Raw genomic sequence first — 18,536 nt, forward strand, 5'->3', positions numbered from 1 at the left:
TTTTTTTTTTTTTTTTTTTTTTTTTTTTTTTTTTTTTTTTTTTTTTTTTTTTGTTAAAGAAGAGCCTTGACAAGTGAGATCAGAGTAACTGTGTAATCTGCAGAACGAAGATGGTGGTTGGGGATTACACATTGAGAGCAAGAGCATGATGTTCTGCACCGCGTTGAATTACATTTGCTTGCGTCTCCTCGGAGAAGGTCCCAATGGAGGACGAGATAACGCTTGCAAACGGGCCAGGGACTGGATTCTTGACCGTGGTGGTGTGACTTATATTCCCTCCTGGGGAAAAATTTGGCTCTCGGTACGCTTTTGGAACCATATCCTCCTAATATCAACTGATAGAAAGGTTACAATCAGCTTTTGATTTGTTTTGTATGTAGATAATTGGAATCTATGATTGGTCTGGAACCAACCCTATGCCTCCCGAGATCTGGTTGCTGCCTTCTTTCCTTCCAATACACTTAGGTTTGTTGTCTGTTTCCTTTTTCTTTGTTTGTTTGAGATCTTACGAATTGGCTCATTTTGAAATAGTTATTTCCTATCTGTTGATATTTTTGGTTTTTGATGGTTCCTCTTGCGCAATAACACATGTATAGGCAAAGTTTTGTGCTATTGCCGGATGGTTTACATGCCCATGTCATATCTCTATGGCAAGAGGTTTGTTGGTCCAATAACACCTCTTATTCTGCAACTGCGTGAAGAACTCCATTTGCAGCCTTACGAATCTATCAACTGGAATAAAACACGGCGTCTATACGCAAAGGTATGGTTGGCATCTTTTTTAATCTTGATATTTATATGTCACGATAACATAAACAGTACATCGTTCTTCTCGCAGGAAGACATGTATTTTCCACATCCTTTGGTTCAAGATTTGGTATGGGACGCTCTTTACCTCTTTGTGGAGCCATTCCTTACCCGTTGGCCGTTAAACAAGCTTGTCAGAGAAAGAGCTCTTCGGCGGGCAATGAAACACATACATTACGAAGACGAGAACAGTCATTATATCACCATCGGATGTGTTGAGAAGGTAAAACGTTGAGCGACCCTTTATCAAAACTATGCATATTCTTTCTAACTATCGTATGCTTGAATTCTAAAACTTTTGGCTTTTAGGTATTGTGCATGCTTGCTTGCTGGATTGAAAACCCGAATGGGGACTACTTCAAGAAGCATCTTGCTAGAATTCCAGATTACATGTGGGTCGCCGAAGATGGGATGAAAATGCAGGTACCAAAGGATTGAAAACCAGATATTAGGTGTAGTCTAGCAATGAGAATTTCTTATGAACTCTAATTTTATGCAGAGCTTTGGAAGTCAACTATGGGATACAGGGTTTGCGGTTCAAGCTATACTTGCTAGTGATCTCTCTGATGAAACCGGTGATGTACTCAAGAAAGGACATGATTACATTAAGAAATCTCAGGTTTGATATGTTCTGTTAATAGTAGTGTACCGTGAATTGCTCTAAAGAACAGGTGGATATGTTTTATTAAATCAAAGAACATTGCAGGTTAGAGAAAACCCTTCGGGTGACTATGAGAGCATGTACCGCCACATTTCCAAAGGAGCATGGACTTTATCTGATCGAGATCATGGATGGCAAGTTTCAGATTGTACAGCTGAAGCTTTCAAGGTAATCCAGCCAGTCACTGATGCAAAACAAGTTAGGCGTAGGTTCCTCGAGAGTTATGCCTCAAAAGTACTTCTTCTGTGTTGTAGTGTTGTCTGCTGCTATCCATGATGCCAGCTGAGGTTGTTGGCCAGAAAATGGATCCCGAACAACTATTCGATTCTGTTAATCTCATGCTGTCTTTTCAGGTAAGGTTGAATCTATAAGATTAATGTCCCAAAAAGGATTGGCTCTTAATAGAATTTACAACCCATGAATTCATCTAATGTAGAGTGATAATGGAGGTATGACTGCATGGGAGCCTGCCCGTGCATATGAGTGGATCGAAGTAAGAGCTGAAAGACATAAGGATGCTCGCATATTTTTTGCTAAATTAGAAGTTAGTAGGGAAAGATTCTCTGATGTTAAACCTTTTGAAAATGGTGTTTCAGTTGCTCAATCCCACGGAATTTCTGGCTAATCTAGTGGCTGAGCGTGAGTATGTGGAATGTACCTCCTCTGTTATGCAAGCTCTGGTTCTGTTCAAGCAACTCTATCCGGATCACAAGACGAAAGAGATCAGCAGGTCCATCGAGAAAGCAGTGCAATTCCTAGAAAACGAACAGAGGCCAGATGGTTCATGGTATATTACTTTTAACACAAACTCGTACATATGGTTCAGAAGAAGCCTAACAAAATACAATGTGTGCTCGAGTCATGATAGGTATGGAAATTGGGGTGTTTGTTTCATTTACGCCACATGGTTTGCTCTTGGCGGCCTAGCAGCCGCTGGTAAAACGTATCAGAACAGCCAGGCTATTCGTAAAGGTGTTGAATTTTTGCTCACGATACAAAAAGATGATGGAGGTTGGGGAGAAAGCTATCTGTCGTGCCCTGAACAGGTATTTACGGGGATCAAGACCTTAATTAGTACATAAATTTCACCAAAATTATCGAATAAGTCTGTCTTGTTAACATGATGTATGTGTAGAGATACATACCTTCAGAAGGGAAAAGATCCAACCTGGTGCAGACCTCTTGGGCAATAATGGGGTTGATCAGCGCCGGACAGGTTCAAATATATCATTTTGCATACACTTCTTATTCGATAAATACAAAGAAATTTATTTGATTAAGTCTATAAAAACAGGCCGAGAGAGATCCAAAACCTCTTCACCGTGCTGCGAAGCTTATCATCAATTCGCAAATGGAAAATGGAGATTTCCCCCAACAGGTTAGACATTCTCGTGCTAGAAATTTAGATTATATATGTTGTCATACTACATATTTTGTTTTAAAGAATGTTATTATCGCATTTGCAGGAAATAGTAGGAGTGTTCATGAAAAATTGCATGATACACTATGCTACCTACAGAAACACATTCCCATTGTGGGCACTTGCTGAGTACCGAAAGGCTGCGTTCGTTACTACTCATCAACATCTATAGCGTTTGTCTCACTTAGTCTTTTATAAAAAGACAAGAAAAAGTTGTATCATATTTTATTATTATAATAATAATAATAATAAGAAGATAGTGCTATGTGTGGAAACCAACAACATGAAGACACGTGTCTCTCACACCACATCTCCACGGCATTGCACAATTCGTTTCTGAACGTAGCACGCACTTTCCTTAATATATGTATATTTCGGTCTCGCTTTTTTTTTTTTTCGTTTGAATGATATTTTATATAACTTTGATGACCAACGTTTACTACAACAACCAGAAAATAAAATGATCGAAAACAATCATCATACAAGGCAATTAAAGTGAGATTTTATCATCTTCAAAAACCGCCTGTACCCAAAAAAAGTAGCTCTGAGCTACGTACAATTGTGATCGATTATCCTTTGTCACACTTTTTGCCATAAGTGAAACTCCAAAATTAGTTTTCCTTTCTTCCATTAATACCTTTCAGTCTGGAATAAGGCTTAAAGCTTGTCGTATGAGAACCGATTGTGCTTTAAAGTTTGGCCGAGCTGCGGGACGTAAAACCGCACCAACTAAAGCTTTTGATTCCATCGCAAAAACTACTCTCCACACTCCTAAACTCTTTATACTTTCCAAAGTCCAAAGGATAATTCTAATCTCTGCTTTTTCCTTTGAATTAATATCGCTAAAAGAGCTTCTACTGTGTAGCAGTGTGTTACCTTCCGAGTTTCTCAGTACCCATACTGCACCAGGAGTTGACTTTGCTCTGTCCCATGAGGATCCTATATTGCACTTGAGCCACGGTTTCTCTGGTGGGCACCAATGTTTTGTTTTGGCTTGGTCCGCTTGTTGAAACCTAGATTCCTCTTTAGCTTCCACTTCCTGCGCCAGGAACCAATCACCTGCATCGTCTATGATCTTCTTTACCATGTCAGGGACAAAGAATGTTTTACCCTCAAACACTAGGTTATTACGATTTTTCCAGAGTAGCCAAATGATCCAGGGGAAGGTTCTTCTTGTCGAGATGTGAATGGCGGGATTTTTGGTGAGATCGAGGACCAATTAAACGTTTTGATAGATAGAATTCTGATCGAACCCACTTTCTGGAAGCGGGAATCCTGAGATCGCCCAAACATGTCTGGCCAATGAACACACAAAGAGGAGGTGGTTGATGGATTCACCTTCCATCCCACAAATCTGACACCGTGTGTCCATTTTCATTCCTCTAGAGTTGAGTCATTCAGCCACCGGAACTGCACCACTAACTACCTTCCACAAAAAGATTTTAATTTTGGGTGGTGCAAGTAGTTTCCAAATCCGGTCCTTAATTCCATTTAGAGAGGGAAGCATCGTGGCTAAGAGAATCTGATCTTTTTTATACACTTGACACGCCAACCAATAACCGGATCTGACACTATAGTCTCCCGACTTGTTGTGTTTCCAGACCATGAAGTCTGAAGAGGATGTTATCGATTTACAAGCCCGAATCAGCTGCACATCTCTGGAGAAAAAATGTTCTTGTAAAGATTCCAGATCCCAATCCTTTGTTACCGGGTCAATTAGCTCAATTACTTTAAGCTCAAGGTCGACGAAAATGTTCTTCATGAGTGGAGCTCTCATTCTATCATCCTCTAGCCATAAAGTAGTCCAGACATTTAATGAGGCTCAGTTTCCAACTCTTTGCTTGAGACCTTGTTCTAACAGTTCTCTTCCAAAAAGGATACTTCTCCAGGCAAAAGAAGGCCTACTACCACAAATTGCTGATAAAAACTCATTATCCAGGTAATACCTGCTTTTCATAAGACGAGAGAAAAGAGAGTCCGGGAATTGAATTAGTCTCCATGCTTGTTTAGCTAGCAAGGCTTGGTTAAACAATTCTATGTCTTTAAAACCCAGTCCTCCTTGATTCTTATACAAACACATTCTCTCCCAAGAAATCCAGTGTATTTTCTTTTTATTCTCTACAGAACTCGACCAAAAGGAAGACATAGCACTTGATAGAGATTCGCAAGTGGCTTTGGGTAGCTTGAAACACGACATGGCAAAAACTGGCATTGCCATTGCTACTGTCTTCAGAAGGATCTCTTTACCTCCTAAAGATAATGTTCTTGCATACCAGCCCGAGAGACGATTTTTGAGCTTCTCGTGAATATATTCTAACATATCCTTTTTTGATCCACTGAAGCATTCTGGGAGACCAAGATATGTACCCGCACCTCCTTCTTTTGTGATCCCTAGAGTAACCTTGACTATGCCCTTGACACCTTCTTCCACCTTGTTCCCAAAGGTAATAGAGGATTTGTCCAGGTTAATGACTTGTCCTGTGGCTTCTCCATAAATTCTCAAAATGTCTTTTATTACACCACATTGCTCAGCCATTGCTTTGCAAACAAAGAGTGTATCATCTACAAAAAGCAAATGATAGATGGAGGGTCCCTCATCTGACAAACTCATACCATTTATCTGACCTTTGATTTCAGCTTGGTTTAAGAGATGAGTGAGTCCTTCGGAGCAAAGCACAAATAGGGAAGGTGAGAGGGGGTCTCCTTGTCTCAAACCACGTTGAGGTGTGACTAGTCCGTGTGGTTGACCATTGATGAGAACAGAGTATGTGACCGTGGTGACACATTTCATTATCAAACCGACCCATTCCATGTTAAACCCGAGAGCATGCAATAGAAACTTAAGGTAGCTCCATTCTACTCTGTCGAAAGCTTTGGACATGTCCGTTTTGATTGCCATGTACTCCTTGGAAACTGTATTATGTGTTCTCAGTGCATGCACCATTTCGTGTGCAATCAGAATATTGTCTGATATCAGTCGATCTTCCACAAAGGCTGATTGATTTGGTGAGACTAATGTTGAGAAAAGAGGTTTCAGTATGGACAAAAGAATCTTGGAGATAGTCTTGTACATTACTGAGCAAAGGCTGATAGGTCTCAGGTCTGATATGAGCACTGAATTCAGTTTCTTTGGGATTAGACAAATATGTGTGAAGTTCCACTCTTTCTGAAATTTGCCCTCTTCAAAAAAACTGAGTACCTCAAGTGTTAGCTGAGGCCTAACTATTTCCCAATATTGTTGAAAAAAAATACAGGTCATGCCATCAGCCCAAGGGGCAATATGTGCCTTGATCGCAAATACCGTTAGTTTGATCTCTTCTTTTGTCACTTTTGCTGATAGGATCTCATTCATTTGCGAAGTTACTCTGGGAATGAAATCCTCAAAGAGCTCTGTGGGGTTGATCGGATAAGAAGAGGTGAAAAGATTTTGAAAATACGAGGTCGCAATGTCTCCTTTTGAAGCTTCCGCTGAATGAACTATTCCATTAGAATCCATGAGTTTCTCCACCTCATTCGTGTTTCTGGCAGCTTTTACTAATGCGTGAAAGTATTTAGTGTTCTTGTCCCCAGAGTTATTCCACTTTCTTCTACACTTTTGCTTCCAAAAGTTCTCTTCCTCCCTATGAGCTAGCACCATTTCTCTCTGTAAAGAGGTCATAAGCGTGAAGGAAGGGTACCTGGTTGCATGTTCTATCTCAACATTTCCTTGGATCAGGTTTATTTTTTCTTTGGCATTCGTATTGTTGGCTCTTTTCCAATTACTCAAGGCTTTTCTGCATCTTCTTAGACGTTCCGACATCGATTGACCAAAAACTGAATAGGAAGCAAACCAAGCTTGTTGTACAGACTCCAAAACCAATGGTTGATGTAGCATCCTCTTGTCGAACCTGAAAGATCCTCTATATGAGTCTTGAGAATTGAAAAGGTTTAGTAAGACTAGCCTTTGGTCTGAACCTTTTTTCTCCAGAAATTTCTGATTAGCTTCCGGGAAGGTCTGAAGCCATTCCTTATTGCTGAAACATCTATCGAGTTTGCATTGTATCCAGAGGTTTCCTCTCCTTCCACCCCATGTGAAACTATTACCCAAGCTAGGCAGTTCTGTCATATTACTCGTCTGTAGCATGGTATAAAAGTCTACAAAGGAACTTTCACTTCTTCTAGGCCCTCCAAGCTTTTCCCCATTATGCAGAATCTCATTAAAATTACCTATAAGACACCAGTTTGCCTTCCTCTGTAGACCTATTCTCGTGATCTTTTCCCAAACTAGGTGTCTAAGGTCATTTCTTGGGTTCCCGTATATACATAAGACATAAAACTTAAAATTCTGGAAAACCACTTCCAAATCCAAGATATTCTTATTTACAAAAAGAAACTCGATGTTGGTGCTCTTTTTCCAAAATAATGCCAAGCCACCACATCTTCCCACTGGTTTAACCGTATGTACATAATCATACCCTAACCAAACTTGAATATCTACAAGCACATTCCTGATGTTCATTGTCTCCATTAAGAACAAGACCTCGGGGAAATGTTTCTTACGCATTTCCATGAGTCATTGAACTGTCAAGTCTTGAGGCCGCCCCAAACCTTGACAGTTCCAGCTTATCATGCTCATTAGATATTGGACGGTCCCTCAATTGGGATCACCTCGTGTTTTTTGCGCTTTGTGACTTTTGTTGAACCAACTTTGCTATCTGTGCCTTTCCTCTTTACTGCAGTAACCTCCTTCATCTTATTAGCCTTTAGAGAGGCCTTTGTCACACTCACACCATCCTTTTGTAGTCCTCTTTTACTGATATGGGGTCTCCTTCTAGGTTTTTCTTTCGTAGATGTTGTCCCGGATGTACCTGGTTCAAAGAACCCTGGTGCATATTTCGTTATACAACACATAGCAGAAGAAGAAGAGTCTGAATAGTTGACCAATGCTGGTCGAGAAAATTCTCCTATATCACTCCTTTCTTGCATTGAGGCTTGATCAGAGGTGACTACATTCTGCGTTGAGATGACTGGCGAGTTGGTGAAGTCATAGTCGAAAACCAAACCTTTACCTTTGGTAAAATCCGTAGAAATGATAAGGGCAGGCTCCATTCTTAGAATAGTTTTTTGTGTAATGGGATCGCTTTCCGCCTCTGCAACAGTTTTTTTAACTCTCTCTATTCGGAATTTCTTGTCTTCACCCTCATTACCAACCAAAATATATTGTCGCATGCCTTCCAAGAGAATCGGGTCAATTCGTGGTCGACCAAGAAGTGGGTTGATGCCTACCTGATCTTCTCTGAGAACTCCAAACAAGGGGTCTCCTTCTTTCAGGACTGTCAAACGTGGTTCCTTCTCCACTTTTTTCCCGGATTTTTCCTCATAGAGTTTATCTTCTTTTTGTTTTAAGAGGATTGGGCACGCCTCCAACTCATGAGTTAGACGTTGACAGTGGAAGCATCGTTTCTGAACCCTAGTGGAATGACCATTCTTCAGAGTGATAACCTTCGATTTACGGAGAGGCCTTGAGACATCAAATTTGATTTTGACCCGAACAAAACCTTGACTTTGAGGCTTGTATGGATCGAACACCACTTCTAGAACTTGTCCAACTAGCTCACCCAACAACGTAATCGCTTCCTTAATGTAATAATTCATTGGGATGTTTCTGATTTGGACCGAGATCTGTATGAATTTCAGGAAATCCGGGGGAGGAAATTCTGACCATCTTTCTATTGCTATTGCCCAATCGTTGAAAGAATGGACTCGTTTCTCCAAGATTTCTATTAGGCCGTGCTATGTTCTGAAGATGAACTGAAATTTCTCCTTAGAGAGCGTAACTCCTCTTATGGGGTCTGGTTTTTGCCATTTCATTGGCATGTTCATTACCATTTGTGACATACTTTGTTGAGCAGGGTTTAGAAGATGACCAATGACACTTAAAGTGTCATTCTTTTCGCAGCTGCTATACTATGGTAGATCAGGCATTATGAATGGTGTATCATCTTCTTCAAGAGACATGGCCATCAAGGCACGGTCCATAGACGCCGACATACTGAGACTTTGAGATAAGATCGAGATCGAAACCTTTGCTACAGTAATGCTTATTATGAGATAGAAATCCTAATTTTATCTCTGATTCGAGCAGATAAAACAGAAAAAGCGTTTGAATAGGTAAGATCTAAGTGATGAAATCGTGTTTTACTCTATCTTCTAAAGATTGGAATACTCTAACAGAAGAAGAGTGTCTTAAGCCCAAAAGAGCTAACTTTTTGGAATACTCCAAGATTTCTATTAGGTCTCGCTCTTCCTTAATAAACAATTTATACATAATTCTGGAAGGACTAAAAATGTTGTTTACATATATCGCGGTGTGTGAATACCACAAAAGATAAGATAATGAGATTAACAAGTTTTCCACCTCTCTGAAGATAAGAATTTTGAGAGGCCATAATCTGATAGGAAATTGTTAGAAGGCTTTATGTTCGTATGCATCAGAAACGGTTGACATGCGTCGTGTAAGGTATCTACTTAAGAAAACCACTTGTGTTGGTATGTCTGTGTCTGTCGGTTTTAAGATTACTCGACGGTCCCAGCGGTTCGAAAGGCAATTCTTGGATATTTGTGATCAAGTATATTTTCTCCATTAATCGTTTTACAATTTTGTTGAAAATATAAACAATACTTTAAACTAAATAAAATTTATACTATTTATAGAATGTTGGTTGGAAAATTATTTTGTATTAATGAAGGATTTTTTTATTAGAAGTCTGATATTTTTGGAATCTAAGACTTCATCAAAGGAAAAGTTTTAAAAATCAATCGATATGGATTGACTTCATCTTCCAAACTTTTTTTTAATCATAAATAGAGAAAAATGTGAACCCCAACAACAATATAAATGACTTCGGTTCAATGGTCTTCTCGGTGTCACGTTTCGCTGACCAGAGCAAAAAAAAAAACAAAAAAAATATGTAACGCTTAAGCGGTGCGCTTACGGTAGCTAGTGATCTGCATGCATGGTTTTGTAAGTCGATCAACATTATAATACGTTGGAGATTTGTTCGTTGGTAACTGAGCAGTGCCGGATCCAGAAAATTATTCTGCCTGGCGTACATATTCTATACAATTAATAATTTAAATTTTAAAGAATAATTAATATTAAATAAAAATAATTTTAAATATATTTTAAAATATGAAATTCAAGAAAACATCATTTTTTTCTTCCTTTTTCACACGACACCAATTTTTATTTGGTTTCTAAATATACTCTACTACATATATCATAGAAAACTACCAAAAAAACATATATCATATAAAATTATTAATTTAGTCAGTTATCTCATGTTATTTATCCGTAAAAGTATGATTTGAATTTACATTTCTAAAATATCACAAAAATTTAAATTCTATATAAAATTAAAAACAACGAAAATAATAAAATGTTTACTAAGTTACTTATTTTATTAATATTTTTAATTTAACGTAATCTTTACAGTTTAAAATGATGATTTTTTTTTTGAAAGTTAAAATGGAATTAGAAAGAGAAAATAAAAATTGAATGAACATAATTTGATAGACAATCAAATGGAATAAGAAAAATGCATCAATTAACAAAGAATTTTTTTTAAAAACATGTAAGAAAGAGAAAAACACTAAAAAAGAACCAATGAAAAGAAAACAAAAAGGTAAAGAAAATCAAAGAAGGATGTTAAAATGTGGGGCATCCAACCAATCTCTCCAAACTCAGCATGGGGCACCTTGTAACCAAATGAACTATAGAATAACAATAACCAATAGTAACATAAATAAAATTTAAAATAGTGTGGGGCATGTGCCCCACCCAATGACACTGTAGATCCGCCGTGAGTAATAGTATTTCCCCTTTACACCTTCGTACTTGTATGTATCAATAAAGAAGAGTTAATCTATTTTACAAATTTGTGTTATTAGATTCTAATTTATATTTTTTTTTGAAAATTTTAACAAAATCATCAAAAATAAATAAGTGAAAGAGTTTTAAAGATTGGTAGAAAGTTTTATGTAGTTTTGTTGATTAGTTTTTTAAAATTTTGTAAATTCTTTCAAACAATTTCTGTATTTTATTGATATTTTCATGATTTTATATATTTTTCACAAAATAAAATTATGAACCAATAACATAATAATTAAATTTATTAATAATTTTAGATTCTTAAATATATTAAATTATCTTTTATTTACAGTTTCTCAATTTCCAAGAATAAAGCCTCTGCCGGGGTGTATCAAGCTTTGAATTCAACTTCTAAGTAGAAGAAGTCTCAAGATCTAGAGAATCAATCAAGACCTGGAAGTTCAGAACAGCCCAAGAAGATCTGAATTCAATAAAAAATCTGATTTTATGGTATGTGGAGAAGATTCTACAAAAAAAAAGAACTGAATGGTTATCCTCAATAGGAATTAGAGGTCATCAGTTGCTGTTTTGAGAATCATTAATTTTTTCATATGATTACTATATCATTCTGTCTTGTTTCTTCTTTACCGGCGAATGATGAAAACCGGCGTAACCAAGACGGTGATGAAGAGCTGGACACATGTCGATGAAGTTCGATGATGACGGCAAGCTTCCACGTTTAGAGTTAGAGATATGTGCGTTTTAGGTATCTTAGCTTAAGAGTTTTCTTTGTTGGACTTGGTTTTCACTTTCAGGTCCCATTAAAAATAATGGCCCATGTTTGTCTTGGATTACTCATAACCAAACATTGTATGGTTTTCTTTGGCTTTAATTAATAATAATAGTACACCAGTGACAAACAAAAAAAAATCATCATAAAGCTAAGGTTATTCGATTGAAGATTTGCCAGAAATTACTTTTTTATTGGAAATCTAATACTCCATTACAGGAATTTTTTTTAAAAAATCAATCAAATCGGATTGACTCCATCTTCCAAACTTTGTTTTTAATCATATATGGCAACATCCTAGATAAGATCTAATACCCCTTTCACCCTGCTCCGAAACTTATCATCAATTCGCAAATGGAAAATGGAGATTTCCCCCAACAGGTTAGACATCATCCTCTTTACTAGAAATTTAGATTATATATGTTTCATATCTTCCATTATCTTCTTAGTACATATTTGTGATCTAGAAAACTGTTATTATAGTTTTTTACATGTAAATCATGAATTTTGTATATAGATTTTTTCTTTATTTCAGTAAAAACTTTTTCCAAAATAAAGAAGATTAATAAATTATATTCGAATTCTAGATCATGAAATCTGGTTTATTGTAGATAAAAATAGGTTTTTATATTATAATTTTATTTTTATTTTGTGAGTTTATTTGTAGGTTAATGCGTTTATTTTTTTTGCAATACTAAATGTCATTAGTAAATGCTTTCTTATAATAAAATAAATAAGAGATTACATTTGTAAACAGTAAATATTTCCATTTAAAAACTGGAAACATAAAATGGTGAATATATTATTAATTTCTTGACTTAATAATTATTGAAAGTGAGGAGCAAATTTTGAAATTCGATTTTGTTTATAGAAAAACTTTGAAGACGTAGTGCAAATATAGTTTTTAAAAAAACAGTTATGATTTTAAGCGGAATCTAATTTTAATATTTTTTTTGATAATTTTTATAGAGAAAATAAAAATAGTTCTATCTTTAATATGATTTTATTTTGTTTTTTTCTTTAATATTATTTTAATAATATTTTTTGTAATATACGACATGACAACAGGGTTGTTGCTAACTGGTTTTCACGAATAAAACGAATTTGAATAGTCGTGATTTGATGTAAAAAAAAAACGACAATTTCATTTATTTGAGTGGTCTAGTCTCTACACTCCGATATTTATATGTGTGTTGTGTGGTCTCTAGGACTCCCCCGCTTAATCAAAACATAAGTGATTGAAAAGTGTCTATATATTTTCATTAATGAAATGCGTGGTGAACTAAACAGGTGTGGCCCATCCACCAGATCATTAATTACTTTAGTTTGATTTTGGGAGTACTATTTGAGTTCTGATATATATTTTAATGGGAACTGATCATTAAAATATATGGTCATATGGAACCTACGAGCTAGGTTTTAGATAATAAGAATTTTTTTGAATTGTCGAAGTCTTGTGAGTTCACTTATGTTTAATTAATTACTCCAAAAACCAAATAATACGAAGTTAGTGCATAGCCGTGGGCAAACTAACCGGATCCGAAACCTGAATTCCATTTGAAGTAAACAGTTCGATTCAGATACGGATGGTGTATAATACTTGATCGGGTTTAGTTCTCCTAATGATCGGATATCCGATCAGGTTTGGGTATTACCCGATATCCGAAGACACCCGAAACAATCCGAATATATCTATACATATATGTATATTCGTAAATTTCTAATTATACAACTGAACTAATTTGCAATAGCATGTTTAGCTTTTCATTTTCAAAATCGAGACATGGAATTGTGATAAAGGTGTAAAATCCCCAATTATTCAAGCTGGAAACTCACACTCGTGATAAAGCATCATCTCCTCCGTCTGCGACTTCACGGAGGCCATCACAGGTACATCTTCTTCATCTTTTTACTTGTCCTCTTGAAACTTCGGTAGTTGAAACTTAATAGCATTATACAGAGCAATATAGTCATATAGAGATATATACAATCAATTGCAGATGTTTGAGTGTTTGTATGTTTGTATGTTGGTTTTATTTTTCTGAGTTTTGGTAACTGTTTAGTGCTTGTAAACTTTGAAAATGTAGACTAATTTTTCTACTTATCATTGATCTCGAGAAGTTTGTAAAGTGTAAAGCTAACTTATAGTATTTTTTTATTTATAGATGGATTCATCATCTCGAACTCATGATAACAGAGACAAAGAGAAATATGAACATGAAGAGGAAGAAGAATATTTGACACCAGAGTCTAATTTAAGGGGCAAAAGAAAACAAACTCATGGTCATGAAAATCAATCTGGTGGTGGAGGAACTGCTTCTGAGCAAAATAAGAGCCCAAGGATACTTCCGTCAAGATCCGGTGTATGGTGCCATTTACAAGAGTACCTGGAAGCCGTGACAGATGTACGTGCAACTATTGTGGAAAGGGGTTAGAATGTGCAACAAAGTCAGGGACAAAAAACTTGTGGAATCATAAAAATATATGTCAGACATTCAAGGCGTGAGAAGAAGGTCAAGATGCTACACAAGAACAACAAGTTATTAATCAAGAAAGAAACCTACATAGTGAAAAAGTGCTTGAGCATGTTTTCAGAGAGGCACTTACTCAAATGGTGGTGATAGGAGAGCTACCATTGTCGTTTGTAGAATCCATGGCATTAGGATTCTTTTGCAACAAGGTTAGTCTTTTCTTAACATGGTTAACATTATCTTAGCAACTTTTTTGATTAGATATGTTTTTACTAATCAAAATTTATATTGTATAATTTGTTTAGGTAAACTTGTATAAGCCTCACTTAAGAAGGACAACAACAAGAGACCTAGTGAAAATGTATCATGAGAGGAAGGCCACACTTAGACAATGGTTTATTGAGAGTAAGCAAAGAGTATCACTCACCATTGATATTTGGGTATCCTCGGTAACAAGTATGTTTTTTTCCACCATATTCTGATCATTACATTCTTATTCTCGATCAGGTTCTCTTCTCTAATCTGAGCTTCTTCTTTTTTTCATCCACATGTTCAAGTTATATGGTTATAACAGCACACTACGTTGATAAACACTGGCGATTGAAGAAGTTATTCATTGGATTCAAGTATGTGTCGGATCACAAAGGTAAGACAATCGCCAATACTCTTCTACAATGTCTTGCTGACTGGGGGATAGAGAAGGTGTTTACTGTGATTGTGGATAATGCAACTGCTAGTAGCAATGCTATGAGTGAGTTTCAGTCTACCTTCTCTTTAATTAGGAAATATTCTCTAGTGTTCAATGGAGATTACATGCATATGAGATGTGTTGGGCATATTATAAACTTGATAGTTAGGGACAGAATGACTGAAATGGATAGTAGTGTTACTTCAGTCCGCAATGTCATATCTTATGTCAGATGAGGACCAAATAGGATAAAGGCTTTTGAGATGCAAGTGGAAACTGGTAGATTCATAAAGGGTAGTTTGCCTCTAGATGTAACCAATAGATAGAATTCGACATATTTGATGTTGACAAGAGCAATTAAGTTCAAAGGAGCTTTTGATAGGATGGAGTTCGAAGATAAGATTTACAATGATTATTTCTTAGAGTATGAGAATGGAGAAAAAAGGATAGGACCTCCTTTGATGAATGATTGACGTAAAATAGTAAGGTTTGTGAAGTTTTTTAATGTTTTCTATCAGGCTACATTGGTAATTTCTGCCTCCACTACTTTGAATGCACATAAGTGTTATAGTGAGATAGTTAATATTGCAGTGAAGCTTCAATTACTCTGTCTTAATAGCGATGCCGATGTGAAGTTTAATGCCGAGAAAATGTATAAGAAATTTGATAAATAATGGGATGACATTAAGAACATAAACGTTATGTTGGTAATTGCTAGTGTTTTTGATCTGAGAAAGAAAATGGAGTTTGCTAATTTGTGTTTTGCAGAGCTGTATGGGAAAGATAGTACAACTGCTAAGGGGTTGAACGATTTAGTTTTGATTGTCATGTGTGACATGTATAAGGAGTATAGTGAAAGATATGCTGAGTCAATATCTCAGGCATCCGGTCAGTCTCAATCATCATCTCAGTATACTGAAGTGAGGCAAACAAATTGGTTATTTGACTCAATGGATGATGAATTTGATGGTTAAAACCCAATGGAGCAGAAGTATGATACATTGCTTAGAAAGATTGGAGTTAGAGAGATACTAATGAACTAAAAACTTATTTGAGAGAAGAAATTGAGAATCCTGAATTGATTGTGGGCATTGAGTATGATATTCTCTCTTGGTGGAAAGTCAACAGTGCAAGGTATCCCATTTTATCTAAGATGGCTCGTGTCTTCTGTTGCTTCTGAAAGTGCTTTTAGTATTAGTGGAAAGATAATATAACCATATAGAAGTTGTCTTACACACTATATGGTGAAGGTTTTGATGTGTAGTGAACAGTGGTTAAAGCAAGATATTCATTTTGAAGAAAAGGTGCTTACAAACGCACAGATTCTTGCAGAAGTTGAGTTTGAAAATGAGCTTGAAAGAGGTATTATTTTTTTTTTGTCTATCTGTTTGATGTTGATTATTAAGGTACAATCTCTAAGACTTTTTTGTTTGTCATTTTCTTTTCAGAGTTTGAAACTCTATCTCTCTAAGTGGTTTTGGTCCCGTCGTGTTTTGAAAGAAGAAGAGGGGTTCGATGTTTTGGAGCAGAAGTAGGTCAGCATCATTTGTTTGGATGAAGAAGATGATATGTTATGATTGTTCTTTTACTTCTCTACTTACTCATCTCTTTGAGACTTTAAATTTACATTTGGTTTTACTCTTCTATCTCTTTAAAACTGCAACTCTCAGTTCAGTGTTTCAATTCAGATATGACTTTTGATTTCGGGGTTTACTTAATTTCGATTAGTTTCACTGAATTTTGGGTATTTTTATTTATTTAGATAAAAATATCCAAAACATATCGGATATCCGACGCCAAGTTCGGATTTCGGGTAAATTCAAAAATACCCGAATCCGAAAGCATCCGACCTGAACCCGACTTGATTCTATAAAATACTCGATCGGGTTTTATATGTGTTCATCCGAATATCCGAACATTCGAAAATCTAAACCCAAACCTGATCGGATACCTGAATGTCCAGACCTATTACCGCAATAACACGTTGAGAAAAAGAAAAAAAGAAGAGAAGAAGTACTATAAACTTGTAATTAACTGTAATCTACTTTAAGTTGAAGAGTGTAAATTTGAGGCTTTGTCTTTAATTCTGCTGTAAACTATACATATATGTTTAAGATGTATCATGTACACCTTTTACAATTTAGAAGAAAAAATACATTTGTCTAACCCGAAATAAATAAACGTTAGAGATAATAGTTTAGTTACTAATTAAAATAAGCGCCCAAATTATTATTATTATCCAGTTCCTCCGCGACCTCGACCTCTCCTAATATAAACATACGTACATGAAACTCTCCAAAGCATAACAATCGCAAAGGCAATTAAACATCGACGTCGCCAAGTACTCTCTTATCTCTCTACTATTCTCTCTCTCTCTATAACATGTTCAGTACATAGGGTATCTTTAGTTTTAATATATAAAGATATATATAAGCATGTAAAATATATAGTGTATATATAGTATGCATGTCTAGGTACTGGATTGTATACCATCGTTCGTATGAAATTCTAAACTCACTAACTATATATATGGTATATGGATCATATACGTGTATATAGAGGATCATTCATTATGTGGAGGCTGAAGATAGGAGAGGGAAATGGAGAAGATCCTTACTTGTTCAGCAGCAACAACTTCGTAGGACGGCAAACATGGGAGTTTGATCCCAAAGCCGGCACGCCGGAGGAACGAGCCGCCGTAGAAGAAGCTCGTCGGAAATTTGTAGACAACCGTTCTCGTGTCAAAGGTTGCAGTGACCTCTTGTGGCGAATGCAAGTGAGTTTTTTCTATTCACCCCAGGAGATTTATTTGTTTTTATCATATGACAAAATGCCCTAAAATCTAATTAAATCCCCTAAGAATTATATATATATATATATNAATAAATATATATATATATATATATATTCATAATTTATACACATGCAGATGCAGTTGGACTACAACCATATAAAAAATGAGGATTTTGGCTAAAAGTAGAATTGTCATCAAAACCATTCATATTGAAGGATCTGTGTTGATAATTTCACTGTGATGCTCTCTATGAATTCATATAGGAAATATATAACATTTTGTTTTAAAAGTTAATAGAATCTTCGTTTTAAGGCAAATCATTCGAAACAGAAAGAAAAAAGAAAAAAATAATCAGATAATTCAAAACTGATTATAATGGCTCTAGGAAAATCAAATTATGCAAATCGACCGAGAAAGAGCACAACCCAATCTAGTTGACAAAAGAAAAAAGGAAAAAAAATTGAACAACCATTGACGAAATCATAAAATGAAGTTATTATACTTTTGGGCCCCTAAAAGTTAAGTTAATGGGCCATGTGCAGTAACATGTTTGTGTTTTTTTTCCTTTGATTTTGATGTGAGTTGACTACTGTACGGTGTGTCGCACAGTTTCTGAAAGAGGCAAAGTTCGAGCAAGTCATCCCGCCGGTGAAGATCGACGACGGCGTAGGCATAACCCACGGAAACGCGACGGATGCGTTACGGAGAGGAGTTTCTTTTTTCTCGGCTTTGCAGGCCTCCGATGGTCACTGGCCTGGAGAAATCACCGGACCTCTCTTCTTCCTTCCTCCTTTGGTAATGTTTCTTCTTCTTCCTCGTTTTTTCTTTCAATTCTTACTCTATGGCTATCGGAGAATACTCAATTAGGGTTAGATTTAGAGATTTAGGGTTTCTAATTGAGAGAGAAATTAATGGAGGAAGGAGGAATCAATGAAACTTTTTGGCTGCAGGTATTTTGTTTGTATATCACAGGACACCTTGAGGAGATATTCGATGCTGAGCATCGCAAGGAGATGCTTCGACATATCTATTGTCACCAGGTACTCTCAATTGATG

The 18,536-nt window shown here is 36.2% G+C and overlaps 1 protein-coding gene across 2 annotated transcripts in view; it reads left to right on the forward strand.

The window, feature by feature from the left end:
* LOC104703238 (amyrin synthase LUP2-like) overlaps window positions 1-18,536 on the forward strand; it is a 23,623-nt gene that overhangs the window by 1,881 nt on the left and 3,206 nt on the right. Inside the window, exons 5-18 of one of the 2 annotated variants that reach the window (XM_010419209.1) lie at window positions 104-301; window positions 381-465; window positions 597-763; window positions 839-1,030; window positions 1,117-1,230; window positions 1,307-1,426; window positions 1,514-1,636; window positions 1,723-1,821; window positions 1,905-1,961; window positions 2,065-2,255; window positions 2,337-2,514; window positions 2,604-2,684; window positions 2,763-2,846; window positions 2,935-3,145. In XM_010419209.1, the coding sequence (XP_010417511.1) occupies window positions 104-301; window positions 381-465; window positions 597-763; window positions 839-1,030; window positions 1,117-1,230; window positions 1,307-1,426; window positions 1,514-1,636; window positions 1,723-1,821; window positions 1,905-1,961; window positions 2,065-2,255; window positions 2,337-2,514; window positions 2,604-2,684; window positions 2,763-2,846; window positions 2,935-3,060 (1,815 nt within the window). In that variant the 3' untranslated portion in view covers window positions 3,061-3,145. Of the gene's footprint in view, window positions 1-103; window positions 302-380; window positions 466-596; window positions 764-838; window positions 1,031-1,116; window positions 1,231-1,306; window positions 1,427-1,513; window positions 1,637-1,722; window positions 1,822-1,904; window positions 1,962-2,064; window positions 2,256-2,336; window positions 2,515-2,603; window positions 2,685-2,762; window positions 2,847-2,934; window positions 3,146-18,536 lie in introns of those variants that run through there. The other variant, XM_010419208.1, reaches the window with a different exon arrangement.

The sequence above is a fragment of the Camelina sativa genome, chromosome 7, assembly GCF_000633955.1.
Source record: "Camelina sativa cultivar DH55 chromosome 7, Cs, whole genome shotgun sequence".
Classification (NCBI taxonomy): Eukaryota; Viridiplantae; Streptophyta; class Magnoliopsida; order Brassicales; family Brassicaceae; genus Camelina; species Camelina sativa.